The sequence below is a fragment of the Ambystoma mexicanum genome, chromosome 9, assembly GCF_040938575.1.
Source record: "Ambystoma mexicanum isolate Mex_15411 chromosome 9, UKY_AmexF1_1, whole genome shotgun sequence".
Lineage (NCBI taxonomy): Eukaryota > Metazoa > Chordata > Amphibia > Caudata > Ambystomatidae > Ambystoma > Ambystoma mexicanum.
In genome coordinates, this window is record NC_090931.1 from 190,108,525 (window position 1) to 190,127,938 (window position 19,414).

Here is a 19,414-nt window from a genome sequence, read left to right on the forward strand (position 1 = left end):
AGCTATCTGCCACCCTGCTTATATACATGCTACCCAGCGAGCTATCTGCCACCCTGCTTATATACTTGCTACCCAGCGAGCTATCTGCCACCCTGCTTATATACTTGCTACCCAGCGAGCTATCTGCCACCCTGCTTATATATATATACATGCTACCCAGTGAGCTATCTGCCACCCTGCTTATATACTTGCTACCCAGCGAGCTATCTGCCACCCTGCTTATATACTTGCTACCCAGCGAGCTATCTGCCACCCTGCTTATATATATATACATGCTACCAAGCGAGCTATCTGCCACCCAGCTTATATATATACATGCTACCCAGCGAGCTATCTGCCACCCTGCTTATATACATGCTACCCAGCGAGCTATCTGCCACCCTGCTTATATACATGCTACCCAGCGAGCTATCTGCCACCCTGCTTATATATATACATGCTACCCAGCGAGCTATCTGCCACCCTGCTTATATACATGCTACCCAGCGAGCTATCTGCCACCCTGCTTATATACATGCTACCCAGCGAGCTATCTGCCACCCTGCTTATATACATGCTACCCAGCGAGCTATCTGTCACCCTGCTTATATACATGCTACCCAGCGAGCTATCTGCCACCCTGCTTATATACATGCTACCCGGCAAGTTATCTGCCACCCTGCTTATATACATGCTACCCAGCGAGCTATCTGCCACCCTGCTTATATACATGCTACCCGGCGAGCTATCTGCCACCCTGCTTATATACATGCTACCCGGCGAGCTATCTGCCACCCTGCTTATATACTTGCTACCCAGCGAGCTATCTGCCACCCTGCTTATATACTTGCTACCCAGCGAGTTATCTGCCACCCTGCTTATATACATGCTACCCAGTGAGCTATCTGCCACCCTGCTTATATATATACATGCTTCCCAGCAAGCTATCTGCCACCCTGCTTAAATACATGCTACCCAGCGAGCTATCTGCCACCCTGCTTATATACTTGCTACCCAGCGAGCTATCTGCCACCCTGCTTATATACATGCTTCCCAGCGAGCTATCTGCCACCCTGCTTATATATATACATGCTGCCCAGCGAGCTATCTGCCACCCAGCTTATATACATGCTACCCAGCGAGCTATCTGCCACCCTGCTTATATATATACATGCTACCCAGCGAGCTATCTGCCACCCTGCTTATATACATGCTACCCAGCGAGCTATCTGCCACCCTGCTTATATACTTGCTACCCAGCGAGCTATCTGCCACCCTGCTTATATACATGCTACCCAGCGAGCTATCTGCCACCCTGCTTATATACATGCTACCCAGCGAGCTATCTGCCACCCAGGTTATATATATACATGCTACCCAGCGAGCTATCTGCCACCCTGCTTATATACTTGCTACCCGGCGAGCTATCTGCCACCCTGCTTATATACATGCTACCCAGCGAGCTATCTGCCACCCTGCTTATATACATGCTACCCAGCGAGCTATCTGCCACCCAGGTTATATATATACATGCTACCCAGCGAGCTATCTGCCACCCTGCTTATATACTTGCTACCCGGCGAGCTATCTGCCACCCTGCTTATATACATGCTACCCAGCGAGCTATCTGCCACCCTGCTTATATACATGCTACCCAGCGAGCTATCTGCCACCCTGCTTATATATATACATGCTACCCAGCGAGCTATCTGCCACCCTGCTTATATACATGCTTCCCAGCGAGCTATCTGCCACCCTGCTTATATATATATACATGCTACCCAGCAAGCTATCTGCCACCCTGCTTATATACTTGCTACCCAGTGAGCTATCTGCCACCCAGCTTATACATATACATGCTACCCAGCGAGCTATCTGCCACCCTGCTTATATACATGCTACCCAGCGAGCTATCTGCCACCCTGCTTATATACTTGCTACCCAGCGAGCTATCTGCCACCCTGCTTATATACTTGCTACCCAGCGTGCTATCTGCCACCCTGCTTATATATATACATGCTACCCAGCGAGCTATCTACCACCCTGCTTATATACATGCTTCCCAGCAAGCTATCTGCCACCCTGCTTATATACATGCTACCCAGCGAGCTATCTGCCACCCTGCTTATATACATGCTACCCAGCGAGCTATCTGCCACCCAGCTTATATATATACATGCTACCCAGCGAGCTATCTGCCACCCTGCTTATATACTTGCTACCCAGCGAGCTATCTGCCACCCAGCTTATATATATACATGCTACCCAGCGAGCTATCTGCCACCCAGCTTATATATATACATGCTACCCAGCGAGCTACCTGCCACCCTGCTTATATACTTGCTACCCGGCGAGCTATCTGCCACCCTGCTTATATACATGCTACCCAGCGAGCTATCTGCCACCCTGCTTATATATATACATGCTACCCAGCGAGCTATCTGCCACCCTGCTTATATACATGCTTCCCAACGAGCTATCTGCCACCCTGCTTATATATATACATGCTACCCAGCGAGCTATCTGCCACCCTGCTTATATACATGCTACCCAGCGAGCTATCTGCCACCCTGCTTATATACATGCTACCCAGCGAGCTATCTGCCACCCTGCTTATATACTTGCTACCCAGCGAGCTATCTGCCACCCTGCTTATATACATGCTACCCAGCGAGCTATCTGCCACCCTGCTTATATACTTGCTACCCGGCGAGCTATCTGCCACCCTGCTTATATACATGCTACCCAGCGAGCTATCTGCCACCCAGGTTATATATATACATGCTACCCAGCGAGCTATCTGCCACCCTGCTTATATACTTGCTACCCGGCGAGCTATCTGCCACCCTGCTTATATACATGCTACCCAGCGAGCTATCTGCCACCCTGCTTATATACATGCTACCCAGCGAGCTATCTGCCACCCTGCTTATATACATGCTACCCAGCGAGCTATCTGCCACCCTGCTTATATACTTGCTACCCAGCGAGCTATCTGCCACCCTGCTTATATATATACATGCTACCCAGCGAGCTATCTGCCACCCTGCTTATATACATGCTTCCCAGCAAGCTATCTACCACCCTGCTTATATACATGCTACCCAGCGAGCTATCTGCCACCCTGCTAATATACATGCTACCCAGCGAGCTATCTGCCACCCTGCTTATATACATGCTACCCAGCGAGCTATCTGCCACCCAGCTTATATATATACATGCTACCCAGCGAGCTATCTGCCACCCTGCTTATATACTTGCTACCCAGCGAGCTATCTGCCACCCAGCTTATATATATACATGCTACCCAGCGAGCTATCTGCCACCCAGCTTATATATATACATGCTACCCAGCGAGCTATCTGCCACCCTGCTTATATACATGCTACCCAGCGAGCTATCTGCCACCCTGCTTATATACATGCTACCCAGCGAGCTATCTGCCACCCTGCTTATATACATGCTACCCAGCGAGCTATCTGCCACCCTGCTTATATACTTGCTACCCAGCGAGCTATCTGCCACCCTGCTTATATACATGCTACCCAGCGAGCTATCTGCCACCCTGCTTATATACATGCTTCCCAGCGAGCTATCTGTCATCCTGCTTATATACATGCTTCCCAGCGAGCTATCTGCCACCCTGCTTATATATATAGATGCTACCCAGCAAGCTATCTGCCACCCTGCTTATATACATGCTACCCAGCGAGCTATCTGCCACCCTGCTTATATACATGCTTCCCAGCAAGCTATCTGCCACCCTGCTTATATACATGCTACCCAGCGAGCTATCTGCCACCCTGCTTATATACATGCTACCCAGCGAGCTATCTGCCACCCTGCTTATATACTTGCTACCCAGCGAGCTATCTGCCACCCTGCTTATATACTTGCTACCCAGCGAGCTATCTGCCACCCTGCTTATATACATGCTACCCAGCGAGCTATCTGCCACCCTGCTTATATACATGCTTCCCAGCGAGCTATCTGCCACCCTGCTTATATACTTGCTACCCAGCGAGCTATCTGCCACCCTGCTTATATACATGATACCCAGCGAGCTATCTGCCACCCTGCTTATATACTTGCTACCCAGCGAGCTATCTGCCACCCTGCTTATATACATGCTACGCAGCGAGCTATCTGCCACCCTGCTTATATACATGCTTCCCAGCGAGCTATCTGCCACCCTGCTTATATACATGCTTCCCAGCGAGCTATCTGCCACCCTGCTTATATACATGCTACCCAGCGAGCTATCTGCCACCCTGCTTATATACTTGCTACCCAGCGAGCTATCTGCCACCCTGCTTATATACTTGCTACCCAGCGAGCTATCTGCCACCCTACTTATATACATGCTACCCAGCGAGCTATCTGCCACCCTGCTTATATACATGCTACCCAGCGAGCTATCTGCCACCCTGCTTATATACATGCTTCCCAGCGAGCTATCTGCCACCCTGCTTATATACATGCTTCCCAGCGAGCTATCTGTCACCCTGCTTATGTACATGCTTCCCAGCGAGCTATCTGCCACCCTGCTTATATATATACATGCTACCCAGCGAGCTATCTGCCACCCTGCTTATATATATACATGCTACCCAGCGAGCTATCTGCCACCCTGCTTATATACATGCTTCCCAGCAAGCTATCTACCACCCTGCTTATATACATGCTACCCAGCGAGCTATCTGCCACCCTGCTAATATACATGCTACCCAGCGAGCTATCTGCCACCCTGCTTATATACATGCTACCCAGCGAGCTATATGCCACCCAGCTTATATATATACATGCTACCCAGCGAGCTATCTGCCACCCTGCTTATATACTTGCTACCCAGCGAGCTATCTGCCACCCAGCTTATATATATACATGCTACCCAGCGAGCTATCTGCCACCCAGCTTATATATATACATGCTACCCAGCGAGCTATCTGCCACCCTGCTTATATACATGCTACCCAGCGAGCTATCTGCCACCCTGCTTATATACATGCTACCCAGCGAGCTATCTGCCACCCTGCTTATATACATGCTACCCAGCGAGCTATCTGCCACCCTGCTTATATACTTGCTACCCAGCGAGCTATCTGCCACCCTGCTTATATACATGCTACCCAGCGAGCTATCTGCCACCCTGCTTATATACATGCTTCCCAGCGAGCTATCTGTCACCCTGCTTATATACATGCTTCCCAGCGAGCTATCTGCCACCCTGCTTATATATATAGATGCTACCCAGCAAGCTATCTGCCACCCTGCTTATATACATGCTTCCCAGCAAGCTATCTGCCACCCTGCTTATATACATGCTACCCAGCGAGCTATCTGCCACCCTGCTTATATACATGCTACCCAGCGAGCTATCTGCCACCCTGCTTATATACTTGCTACCCAGCGAGCTATCTGCCACCCTGCTTATATACTTGCTACCCAGCGAGCTATCTGCCACCCTGCTTATATACATGCTACCCAGCGAGCTATCTGTCACCCTGCTTATATACATGCTTCCCAGCGAGCTATCTGCCACCCTGCTTATATACTTGCTACCCAGCGAGCTATCTGCCACCCTGCTTATATACATGCTACCCAGCGAGCTATCTGCCACCCTGCTTATATACTTGCTACCCAGCGAGCTATCTGCCACCCTGCTTATATACATGCTACGCAGCGAGCTATCTGCCACCCTGCTTATATACATGCTTCCCAGCGAGCTATCTGCCACCCTGCTTATATACATGCTTCCCAGCGAGCTATCTGCCACCCTGCTTATATACATGCTACCCAGCGAGCTATCTGCCACCCTGCTTATATACTTGCTACCCAGCGAGCTATCTGCCACCCTGCTTATATACTTGCTACCCAGCGAGCTATCTGCCACCCTACTTATATACATGCTACCCAGCGAGCTATCTGCCACCCTGCTTATATACATGCTACCCAGCGAGCTATCTGCCACCCTGCTTATATACATGCTTCCCAGCGAGCTATCTGCCACCCTGCTTATATACATGCTTCCCAGCGAGCTATCTGTCACCCTGCTTATGTACATGCTTCCCAGCGAGCTATCTGCCACCCTGCTTATATATATACATGCTACCCAGCGAGCTATCTGCCACCCTGCTTATATATATACATGCTACCCAGCAAGCTATCTGCCACCCTGCTTATATACATGCTACCCAGCGAGCTATCTGCCACCCTGCTTATATACATGCTACCCAGCGAGCTATCTGCCACCCTGCTTATATACTTGCTACCCAGCGAGCTATCTGGCACCCTGCTTATATACATGCTTCCCAGCAAGCTGTCTGCCACCCTGCTTATATACATGCTTCCCAGCGAGCTATCTGTCACCCTGCTTATATACATGCTTCCCAGCAAGCTATCTGCCACCCTGCTTATATACATGCTACCCAGCGAGCTATCTGCCACCCTGCTTATATACTTGCTACCCAGCGAGCTATCTGCCACCCTGCTTATATACATGCTTCCCAGCAAGCTGTCTGCCACCCTGCTTATATATATACATGCTACCCAGCAGTCGAAGTGAGCTGGAGCGGTTGGGAGCGGTGCTCCTCTACTTTTTAAATTAAGTTTTACTGTTCCCATACTTTTATTTTAAAAAGAAACAGTTCTGCAATGGTTTCGTAGTAAAATAAAAGTGTAGGAAGAAGTTGAAACTTGCTCTTTCAGTGCACTGCAGTGAACATTGCCCTAAACAGCAGGTGCATGTGTTTTGGGGTTTGTATTGAGCATGGGAGGCGGCGTGGCAATGGGGTTTGTGAGGTGCGGGGGCAGGCCACGTGGGAACATAGTTCCACTACTTCTTTTCCTACACTTTGACCACTGCTGCTGCCACTTTCTTTTTCAGACTATGAGAGCCTGAGGATCGGTGGATTGGTGTTTGCGGTGGTCTTATTTACTCTCGGAATTCTCCTCATACTCAGTAAGTGCTCAGGGTAAAGCAGGGCTGGAAATGGAAAACATTTATTGGGGGATCTGTCACTTCTTAGGGGGGGCAGCCGTGAGAAGGAGGGGGCAGAGCCAAGGGGCGTAGCCACCAGCCAGGTTGTGCAACACAGTATCTCTATATAGAACCCAATATTGGCGATTTGCTTAAAAGCAAAGAGCATTCTTGGAACAAGATAATGTCGACAATTTTAAACGTTAAACATGTTTTATAGTGATTCATTAAGAAAACCTTTTAAGCGAATAAAGGACTCTTCTGTTTTGATGGGTCACAATATTCACCCTAATGAAGAGATGTCTGTAAAATGCAGGATATATATACCAGTTTGAACAGCTGCAAAACTGTATATGAGGCTTTCCTGAATGCAGGCTGCAAACACTCACTGAAGAATGGGTTGTGCAGAGCAAGCGCCACAACAAGCAGACTGCTTTCAGATGACTCGGCAAGAAAGCAGAGTCAAAGCAGAGTCTTCTGAAAGCTACCCCATCTGTCAGGGGGACGGAACGCCGCTTGTTCTGGCCCATGTCCTGCACTGGGGTAAAGGCAATTGCATGCATGAGCCATTTAATGTCTTCTTTGATAGGTGCTCCTTTCACACAGCACCTGGGTTAGATGGTCCAATCACATAGCAGTATTTTTAGGTGAGCCAATCACATGGCAGTTTTTTAAGAAGTCCAACCACATAGCAGCTTTTTAGGTGGTCAAATCACATTGCCACTTTTTGAAGTTGACCAATCACGCATCAACGTTAACATGTGGTCAAATCGCAGATCCGCCTTTCAAGGGGGTCTATTCATACATCAACAAGAGACCAGCTTTAGGAGCTGGTCCAGTCATTCAGGTGCATGTACAAAAGGTCCGATCAGAAATGGGCTTGTACGGATTGTCCAGTCAGAATCAGAATATACAAACGGGGAAATCAGGTGCGCACATTTACACCTTTTCCATTCGAGGGTACGACCTTGTTACATAGCCAGGTAAATGGTCAGTGGAAAAAACTCATTGAAAAATATGGGGACGGTGGGAAAGGAGCTATAAGGGGTAGGGTGGTGTGGGGAATAGGGACTAGATAATAGGGAAGGGGGTTGGTGGAAGCCCCTCAGTAAAAAAATATCTACATTTTCCCAGCTGAACATATTCAGTAAAAAAAAACTCTATGAAAAAAACCTGGCGATTTAAGAACATAGAACCTCCATTTGCATGTCCAGATGTTCAGATATCCAATCTGATGACAGTATTTATGAATATATTCCCATCAGATATCACCATGTACACATGGTCTAATTCTGTAACCTCGTGTACAGATGGTCGATATAGATACCATTGCGTTCAGGTGTTTCATTAAGATATCAGCTTGTTTTAATGGGCCAATATGATACCAGCATGTACAAATGTTCTAATCAGATATATCAGTGTGCAGATGGTCTTATCAGGTGGCAGTGGTATGACCAAACGTGGCTCCCAAACTTGCTGTGACACAAGTGCCAAGCTAGGCCTCACCGATGGTGCCAAACGAGGCTGAAACATATCAGGGAGACTCGGCAGTTTGGGGCGCTCTACCCCTATTTGGGGTGGAACCAACTCTCATTTTCATTTGTTTCTTAACTTTTCTAATGTACAGAAAGATTTAAAAAAAGAAGGCATGTCAGGATGCCCAGAGCAATTGCCAACAATGATTATACCAACGTGTCCATTAATAGGTTTTCAGCGTTGCTAATCAGATATCAGAGACTACAGATAGCCCAGTCAGAGGTCAGCACGTGGTCAGAGATAGCCCCGGTCCAATCAGGGGTTGGCATATATAGATGCGTCCATTCACATGTCAGCTTGTATAGATGGTCTAATCAGCTTTGTATAGGCACTCTAACCAGCACTCAAAATGTGCAACTGGTAGAAGCAATGGTCCGGACCCCCTCCCATTAAAGGGTTTGGGAACCTCAGGTCCCTTCTGGTCTATGCATGATCCCCCACTCAGCCCAGCCAACACTCACCCAACAGGTGGGCCTTCTAATAGACTAGCAGCCGACTCGTCAAACGCCAGGTGCAGATGCCACACGAAGGTACAAGTGAACGAACATCATCCTCACTGCCTTCGTCCGGAACCCAGGCTCTTCAAACACATTGGGCTTCATTACGAGTTTGGCGGTGCAGTACATTTTTAGTGTTAATTCTATTACCAAATACTTTTTTTGGCAGAAACAGAATTTCTGTCAATTTTAGCACACCACTGAATTCCAAAATTGGAGGTGAAGTGGAGGCTGCACCTCGAGCATGTAGCTGGAGATACATCCCCCACTTTACCTCCAAAAATCAGTGGATATACTGTGGCGGGATTACCACGCGCGGTAAATCTGCAAAAATCTCCAGGGATTCGTATGAACTCCAAAAATGGACGTCAACGCCTCCCTACCACCAGTAATAATATATTGGTAAATATACCAGAATTAGTGCCAGCAACGTAAATGTGTGTAGGCAATTCCGCAGAAAAATCATGGAATTGCTGCCATATGCGTAATGGAGCCTATTGTATTTTGTCTACTGGTTATTCTTTTTTACAATTATTATTATGATATTAATTGAGCGCAAACCTAGCTCTGGGAGCATGGGGCGCTTTACAAGTCATGGTGGAAGGAAATAGTGAGGAAGCAGAGATACAAGGTAGCGCGGAGCCATCAAAGGGGGGGGTGGGGCGGGCAATTTGGCAGCAAGGGATCTGCAAGCAACTTGGGAAGGAGGAATGTCCCTCCTGGCACTATATGATATTACTATATTATGCACCCAGATACCTCTAGGTTAGGTGCGCTATATAAATAAATAAATAAATAAATAAATAAATAAATAAATAAATAAATATTGCCTGGAGCTGTGTATCAGCGGGCTCCTAGTAGGCGATGAAAGATGGAAAGAGACGAGGGAGAATTAATAATAGAAAACAAAAGCTGAAACATGGAGGGGCACCTTTGAGACAAAGGAAGGGCACGAGAGGCGGTCGAATAGTATGTGGCAAACGGATGCTCACCACACTCTTGAGCAGTGTGGGGTACATGGGGAAATAGAAACGAGCAGTGGAGAGGGCTGGAAACTGCAAATCAGAGCTCTGCAGGAAGACAGAGTAGAAATAGGACGTCGATGCCCCATGCTGCAGAATGAGCCTAGCTCCGTTCTGCACGCGACCAGCATTGTGGGAAGCATGGCATTCTGGGTCAGGGTGGGCCAGGTGGAAGGCCACCATGAAATATCTCGGGGGTCCATGGAAGGGGGGATTACACACCATTCTGCTGAATTCATGGAATGGGGAACATGTTTACCAAGTTCTACGCCAGAGAAAAATAGGGGCGCATTTCCTGAGAATTATTAGAAACCTCTGCAAAGAACCGGCCCATCACTCCACAGAAATGATTTCATGCGATGAACCAACTTCTGCAGAAAGGTGCATTTCAAAGAGCAGAAACTAAACAGTTAGATCTAAAAATTGGAACCTTTTAAAATAATGTTCTCAAAAAGATAAATATATGTGACTGCAATTTGTGAGACTGTAAATAAATTAATTCCAAAATGTAGACGTGCTCTAAAAAGCTGCCCGCAGTGAATCATATTTTTTCAATTCTGAAAAGATCCATTTGTCTGTTTTTTTTTTTGTAATCTGACAAAAAGCTTGAAGTGTACATAGACCCGAAATGCGGGCGGGCCGTTTGGGAGGAAATTGCATCCATGATTTGCACCAGAGGGAACGCGGGGGGTGCTGGTTTTGCTTCTGACCTCTATCTGAGCCAATCATTTCTGACTATTGCCTTGCAAATGGCATCAGCCAGGCATCGCCAGAGTGCCCACTGGCCCGCGTCTAATGCCTTACGTCTGAAGCCATCCAGTCAGAACAACGTGTGATAATGTCACGAAGTAACGAGAACTCATGCCAGACTCGCCAATCTAATGTTCCTTTCTGCCTTTGTTCCCAGGCCGGCGGTGCAGGTGTGGAAACTTCAACCAGAAGCCAAGGTAAACACCTCCAACATTCGTGTGCTATCGCTGTTGGGCATCAGGGCCCTGCTGGGCAGGCTGGCATGTGAGGCGACTTGACGGCACCCTGACAGGCCGGTAGCTCTGGAAAGCTGTTAGGGCTGGAGCAGGGCATGTCACATGCCAGGCAGGGACTGATGTATGCCAGACACTGCCCAGTCCCTCAAGCTCTGATGTCACCCCCAAAACCCAGATTTTCCTTAATTGTCTCATACTCGTTCGCAATCTCTTTCCGTGACGTCATAACTGTGCATGTCTACCCTCCCCTTGACAGCTTTCAAAGGGCCTTGTAACTAGGGTGACCAAATTTAAAAGTAGAAAACCGGGGCAGGCCAGCTGACATAAAAGTAGGACTAACTCTTGAAAGTGGTTGTCCAGGCACTACACTTCAGTAGGGGTTGGAGGAGAAGGAGGTTTAAGTGTTACTGGTGGAATAAGCATGTATTATAATTAATTTATCACAAACTACCGCTATCTTAATTCCCAAAATGCAGCATTTTATTCTGTGTGAGATTGTGCATTCCTGCCTGCCGGCTATGAAGACCTATTACAAAAAACACCCCCGTCTTTGCCCTTTATTAACATGCTTGAGGGTGATGCGCTGCCCTTCACTTGCATTGGAAGCTCTGCAGAGTCTGTGCAGCCTCTCGGTACCTCAGGGGCGGGTTACTGTAGTATTTTTACCAACATTTCTTTTATCGATTTGTTTGCTGCGCGATGCACGGGGGTGACCTCCCTCCCCCGCCCTCTCACATCCCATATTGCCTCACCCAAACACCCCCCACTGTATTTTGCAGCAAAAAATAGGTTAAAAGTTTGCAGGGGAAAACAAGCTGCGGTAAAAACAATGGGTACTGGGACAGGCCAACAACATAAAAGTAGGACTTCAGTTTCACAGCGACTATCGCGACTACACTTGAGTAGTGGGAAACGCGATGTGGGGCGAGGAGGCAAATAAGCATTATGAGGATTGGGCTGTGGCTAGAAGCATGTCCATAGCAAAGGAACTTTCACTCTGATGGCTAATTCATGGCTGTTCCCAGGTAGTCTCTGCGGCACACTCAATGGGGGCCATTACGAGAAATCAGGTCCGTAAAAAATGCAGGTAAAATGTTGTTACTACTGGCTCTGGCATGTTTTATTACTCCGAGCCTGCCTGTAGGGGCAGTGAACTACCGGCAGGTCCGAAGTGCTGGGAGTTCAGACACCTACTGGCAGAAAAATTACTAAAGCACCGGCACCATTAAGAATGGTGCCGGTGCTTCACTGGTTCCCATTCCATGGAGTCCTGTGAGACTCCATGGAATGGGAACTTATTGCTGTTGCCGGCGCCCGTAATATCCCAATAACACCAAGATATCGGGCGCTGGTAATGGTAAGAACAGTTTGCTGGTAGGTAACCTGCTGGTGGCACCGGCGGGCTACCGGCAAACTCCTAATGAGGGCCAATTAATGCGTGTGGCTGTTAACTGAGAGGTTAGGGCTCCCAGCATACTCTTGCTGGGCTTACAGGCTAATGTAGAGTTATGAAAATAAGAAAACCTTTATTTTATAATGAATGGAAAATGAGCGCGATGTGACATTTCCTGCCTCCCATTCCCTAAAACCAGGATGCCTGGACAAAACCGGCACTTCTGGGCACCCCACTTAAGGAGTCAAACGCCATAATACTCCAGCAGTACGAGGCCAGAGGTCCTTTGAGGTAGACTGGCCTGCTGTTGGTCAAATGGGGGTCCCTTGGCCCGCTCTATGGGAGGACCTCCAATACCTTTGTTCCATAGTAGGCGACCTTGGCCCTGGAGGAGGAAGGCGAAGACAGTGGTCTGGCACCTTGGCTCACAGGTAGAGAGAGCATGCATGGGGTTCCTGCTAGCACATTGGGGACTTCTCTGCACCCCCTCAATATCCACCCACCCCTCCCCCACCCCTTGAATCCCTGTGTCTTCCTGGCCTTCCCATTCCTACATGAACTTGGTTTCTAGGTGTGAGGGAGGCGTGGGTTTCCCTTTTCACCTAGACATAAACAAACTGGGAAGACAGAGAGATTCACTGCTAGTTGATCCAATGGATCCCTTTAGTGCTGGATGATCCCAAGAGGTGGGGCTGACACCTCCCTTGGTGTTTCCCCAAGACCTCAGAGGCAATGCTGCATGTGGCCTGCTGTTCCTGACGCAGAGAGCCCCCTGCCCTTGCACCAATCTCCCAACTGTTGAGATGGGTGAAGGGGTGGCAGGAGTCAGTGGGTGATCCAGTGATGACGCCATCCTGTGTTTGGTATCAGCACCTTGGTGACGGGGCCCCTGACCCGGGACGGGCGGCCTTCCTGTGGCAGTAATGCATGATGAACCAGTGCCTTGGTATAAGAAGCAGATCGTAGCCAATAGGGCCGGGGGACAGTGACTGTCCTTGGGTGAATTACATTTTGGTTTCTAAGTAGGAAAAGGTATCTGTGCTTAGGAGCTAGCAAAAAGAGGATACTGCTTTCCAGCCAGAAAATCAGTGTCCCTGATGGCCTAACCCCCAGAAGTTGAACAAGCAAAGGGTGCAATAAAGACGCCATGCAAATAGTCGTTTCAAAAGATGTCTTTGTCCTTGGGGATTTAGAACAGAGCCTGCACTAACGGTGCTCGAACATTTAAGAATATCAACTTGCCAACACGATTTGACATGTGTGGTGGGTATCCGCTAAATTCACATGAGTGTTGTCCGACCTCTAGAAGCCAATTGGGTGTTGTACCCCAGCAGAGCTGAGCTGTATTGACCTTATCTTTTCCTAAATTTCTTGAGTCAGTAGGGTGCCTTTGGAACCTTTTCCTGCATTCCACTCTACAGCATATCCCTTTTGCCACCCACTGGCTTCTCAGGTGAGGTATCAGACCCTCATCAACTTCCCGCAGTGGGCTAGTCTTTTTTATTACTAGAGCCACATTTCCCTCTTGGCGTAGGAATCCAGTCCGGTTCTGCTGATCAGACCCTTGTCAACTTCCCGCAGTAGACTAAGGGTTCTTTTTAATAGAGCCACATTCCCCCCTGGTTGTAGGAATCTAGCCCGGTTCTGCTGATCAGACCCTTGTCAACTTCCCGCAGTAGACTAAGGGTTCTTTTTACCAGAGCCACATTCCCCTCTCTTTGTAGGAATCCAGCCGAGTTCCGCTGAGCCCAGCAGACCTCTCTGCTCGCTGAAGGATGGTGCAAGCCCACGCCAATGTCAGAGTGCTTTGATGCAGATGTTTTGGCGCTCCTTGATAGACACGGTCTGGTAGTCTCTTAATAGTGGATGTGCTAGACTCGTTGGTGGACTCTGCCCTGCCAAAGTAGTTCTGTTTGTCTGAGAATTGTGCTGAGTGGCTGACTCCTGGTGTCTGGACATTTATCATAGCCAAGGCATCTTCTATTTACCTTGAAGAATGTAGAATATGGGAGAGAGCCTCACAGAGTGAGTGGCGCCCACAGACGCAAAGGGCTATACCAGGTTGGAAGGCACTCTTTGGATCGATGCGGGAGGGTGTGCCTTGCCTCTGTGGCAGAGGAGTGGCAGCGCTGACTCCTGTGGCAGTACTCTACACCAGCTAATTTGCCACTTTCACCCGATGACCTTTTGCAGCCCAGGTGCATGGTGGGAAGAGTAGACAATGGGATCTGGGATAACACCTTATTTCCTGTGAGGGGAATGGGAGGGGGGACGACAGAGAGGGCACTAGCCAAGATTCAAAGGGGTGTCAGCAGTAGTTCACGAGTCCACCTGCCTATTTTTCTCCAACTGGGGAAAAATGAGGGACTTTGGGGCTGGGGGGGGAAACACCTCTCTTTTTATTTTGTACCAACTAGAGTCCCCAATTACTCTGCCTTTTTGCTTTATTGATGACTACTTCCTGAGTGAGGATCCTTTGATAACATGTTTACCTGGAATTAGTGCCTGCCCATGAGATATTCTTCTCACTGACGAGTTCCCATTTTTATGTATTTATTTTATCCCTCATTTATAACATGCTTAATACCAGCGAATGGTTTTAAAGCGGGGGTCGGGATTTGAACCTGTGTTTTGTTGGGTTGCCTTGTTTCCAAGACAAACGCGTTGCCACTGACGTATCCTTCAGCCCGTTAGGGTTTCCTGCATGTTTTCCCTTTGGGGTCTGGAAAAGATGCTGGCAAGAAAGCCTGTTGTCTTCCATGGGTGCCTGGAAGCCACTCCGGCAACCCGCGTGTGCCTGGCCCTGATTGCTTGCCTGTGCGCTTGTGTGCTTCTCCCACCTGGAGGTTGGTTAGGCACCCGGAGCGGGGTTCCTTTCCTGACCTGCCATAAAGGTCAGTCTGCTGTGGACAGAGGCTCCTAGGGACTGAGGCCTCGTAGATGGGTTGTACTTGTTCGTTCACTGGTGTTTCTAGGCACATCATTTTTTTTTATATTTTATTATTTTTGAATGATTTATAATGTGTGTGGATATGGGCGTAATTTTAGGGGGGACAAGGGTGTTCCCCACCTAACTTTTGTGGCACACCATTTTGTCCTACTCATTTGGCAGGGGCCCCTTCCATTTAGAGGTCATGCCCCCACCCCAACATTTTCCGCAAAGTTACTCCACTGTGTGTGGAGTCTGAAAGACGAGAGGCTGAAGAGTGAAAATTCCGTCTAAGGCAATATCCAGCAACATAGTCCCAAACGGGGGTGAAGGCTGACGCGCTAGAGGAGCAGCGCCTATCCTCTTTAACATAAAATGCCACTCATCTCTACCACGCGTAACCTGCCTTGAACCTGGGTCCTGATGGTGATCAAATCAAACCCCAAAGGAGCTGGATCTGCGGTTCAGGAGGGGGTCTTAAGCAAATGGTATTTCTTCACGAAATCCGATTTGGAGATAGTTTAGTTTAGTTTATTATTTGATAATGCGCTCCAAACCCTGGGGTAGCCGGGCGCAGCAGTTACACGAATACTTGAGCTTAGTTACATACAATAATGCATAAAGAAGATACAGTACAGGTGTTATTAACAAATTAACAAGCAGGAATGTGGGTGTAGGAAGAGAGGTGTTCCTATATAAAGAGGAAGTCATTACATCATACATTGGTAAATGTCAGGCGCCCAAGTCAAGAAGCAGAACAACTCTCCAAAGGAACTGGAGTTCAGGAGGGCCCCAAAAATTCATGGAGTGACCCAGGGGGATTCAGGGCAAATTATGAAGGCCATGAGAAGATTCCATTCCTCCTCAGCCCTCACGTAAACGTGTAGGCAGGGGATTAGCACAGCCCAGTGCATGCACTGGAAATGTGAGGAACACACATAGCGGAAGAGTGCCTGGGGTGGAGTGTGCAGAAAATATGAGGAGTAGAGGGTGCCGCCGACTCCGACATATGGTGAACCGAACCAAAAATCCTGTACAATACAGCAGAGCAAAACCAAAGGAACGGGGGAGTTATTATAAGTCAGAGGGCCAACGAGTTGCAATAGAAAAAACATAGGGAGCATGAAAAGGGGATCTGAAGGAAAGCAAAACCCAATCCAAAGCAGCGCATACCGGACAAAACCGGATCCCAAACTAGAAGCGCAAGAATATACATGGCTCAGGAAACCAAAGCAAACAGAACAAGGGGTTCAAAATATCTGGAGTCATGAAACAGGGGTTGGAACAGTCGGAAAATATAATGCAAAACTGTGTTTATTTCCTGCTCACTTCAAATATTGTTTCTTCCTGACATCACCTCATGTACATTCCAAAAGGAGGCTTGAGCTAAGCCTCTTTGTTCAATGTTGGCGGACATCTTGGATTGTGATTGTGAACTAACCTTCCCAAAGGATAAAAACTCCAGTCCTTTCTAGATCCTTTTTCCTCTTTAATCTATTTCAAGATCCTTTTACTGACAATGTCCAGGTCAAGTAGATCTAACTGGCTCTAGGTGTGCCAGCAATAGGCCTAGAGAACGCCCTCTAGAGTCCTGTCTAAGGATAAAAATTGGTATATGTTGTGAATTGTGAGGGCTAAGGCATTCCACAGGCCGAGGATCTCCAGTCACGTGCCAGGGCAAATCATGTATTGTCATAGGAACACATAGGAGCAGTGCACTGCACACTAGGATTGGTCTAAGATGCATGTCTGTTTCATGATATACATGAGCAGAACCTCAGTCATTATGGACTTCATTACGAGGTCCCCAGTGCAGTAAAAATGAAGGCAAAATTGCACCATCATTTTTACCAGTCTGGGGAATCCCGAGTTTGCCAGTGAGGGCTCTGATCTATTGGCAGGACTGAGCTACCGGTAGATTAGGCCCCTACTGGCAAAACAATGCCAGATGAAACGCAGACAAATGACTGCCAGTGACGGTCATTCCGGCAATCCCATCCCCTTAGGACTCCAAGGAATGGGAACTTACCACAGTCTCCGCGACCCATAACATCCCGGTGATACCGGGATATCAGGCAGCAGAAACGGTAGGGGAAGTTCCCGGTATCCCGCCGGAATCATCCGCGGGATACCGGGAAACTTGTGATGAGTCCCATAGTGCCTAGAGAGATTCTTTCCTAAGTCGTAAAAGGAAACATATCAGAAGAGAAACGAAATAGCGATTAAGTGGAGAATGGTGCGGAAACGGGGAACCCCCTGTGGAGTGCGTACCAAGTGGAATAATGGGAAGATGTTGATGCACCCAGGATAACAGAGGCAGGAATGCCCGAAAGCCTCAACTGTGGACTTACCAGTCCCACCCTACAGAATATAGTACGTTCCTGCCCAGTGATGTCTCCCTAAAGAATACCCCACTTCATCTGGATGACCGATTCATACCCCTTCCCGAGATGGAAATTACTTTGTTTTACAACACCAAGCGCTGTTAGCGTATTCTTCTGCTAACTGTAGTGCAAACTCTATCACGCTGCAGAAGAAGCCTACCTTCTTATCTTCCTTGTTATCCCCCATCGAACCTCTTTTACCCGCAACCCAACCGATAGCCAAAGCATCCCATGCCACATACTGTAATCCCTCTCCTGGCCTCATATGTTACCCTCAATGACATGTACAGTGCTCCATTGCTTTCTAGCTAGGTTTACACTATATACAACCCCAAATACAAGCACACAATCCCACAGTCCCTAATGCCTACACTCTGAAACAGTATGTCCTTATGTGGTATGATACAAAAGCTCAATAAATATATAAGCTCTGGCAAGAAGCGAGTGCAAGGCAGTTTCCACAGGCAAAGTCTCATAGCAGGAAGCACCGACACACTTTCAGGACATCTGGGGGAAGCAAGAATGAAGCTCACAGGCAGGGTGCAAATTGGCAAGGCTGGATTCATAGGGATTTCTTTTTTTTAAAAATGCAGGTGAAGTATGATATGATATGATATGGCATTTATAACGCGCCTATACACAAGTGTTTCAAGGTGCGACGAGGCAATGGGGGGGGGGGGCAGAGGGAAGACAGACAACGATCCTACTAGGCCAGGTGTCATTCAGATCGCGCAAGTGCATGGGAAGGGGAAAGGGAAAAGTGCGGGGGGGGAGATGTATGCGTCTTGCTTCTTCGTGTTGCTTCTGATTAATGCGTAAAGCATGTGCAGGGCAGTGCTTCTATGTGTGTGGTAATTTGCTCTGTTCTCCTGAGCATGTGTGCTAGTGTGTGTTGAGGTGAACTAGGCAGCCTATTGCTGCAGAAAATTCACATCCAACGAGAAGATTAATGGCCTGTTGCAAACACACAGTTGTGTAGCTGTCTGTGCATGATGTCACAAAGGACCTGTTTCCTCTCTGGTGGCATCACCCTCACACAACCCGGAGTGACTCTAGAACGTCACCAAGCTGTATACAGAGATTTGAGGAGGTAAACCTGTGGTTTGAGTTAGTTTGGTAGCAGAAAATGCTACTGCTGGATTGGAAAATATTGACATTGTTGCAAGAAATGTATACGTTGTTTCTAGAAGTATAATATAGTGCCTGTCTTTAATGTACTATTTTGCTATAATTCCTGTCCTATTCGTTTTTCCGTAGAAACACTATGGCCCTCATTATGAGTTGGCCGGTCCGGAAGTAAAGTGTAGAATAACAACTCCAAGTCTGCCGGCAGGTACTCTGATCCACCGGCAGGCCTGACCTGCGGGAAGATTCTGCCCCTACCGGCAGATAAATGCCCGATTCACCGGCACCGGTACTAATGGTACCAGTGATTCAGGCAACCCCATCTCGTCCATGGAATGAGGAGATTCCATCTCTGCCGCACATAATATCCCAGTAACACCGGGATATCGGGCCATGGAGACGGCACAGTAGTTCTCCGGCATCCTACCGGAATTACCGGCGGGATACCAGGGATCTCCTGGTCAGGCCCTACGTTATTTGTTATCCCTCATGTATCTCATCAATATAGCGGCTCCCTAGTTGCATGGCTGTTTCTTGCATAGCTTCTTGGTTACAGTTAATCAGTGCAAGAGTCTTTGATTTTC

The 19,414-nt window shown here is 48.0% G+C and overlaps 1 protein-coding gene across 1 annotated transcript in view; it reads left to right on the forward strand.

The window, feature by feature from the left end:
* The window catches only part of LOC138487858 (FXYD domain-containing ion transport regulator 6-like), a 246,205-nt gene that overhangs the window by 205,914 nt on the left and 20,877 nt on the right, over positions 1 to 19,414 (forward strand). The window contains exons 4-5 of the mRNA XM_069614462.1: positions 6,866 to 6,940; positions 10,921 to 10,960. Of these exons, the coding sequence (XP_069470563.1) occupies positions 6,866 to 6,940; positions 10,921 to 10,960 (115 nt within the window). The remainder of the gene's footprint in view (positions 1 to 6,865; positions 6,941 to 10,920; positions 10,961 to 19,414) is intronic.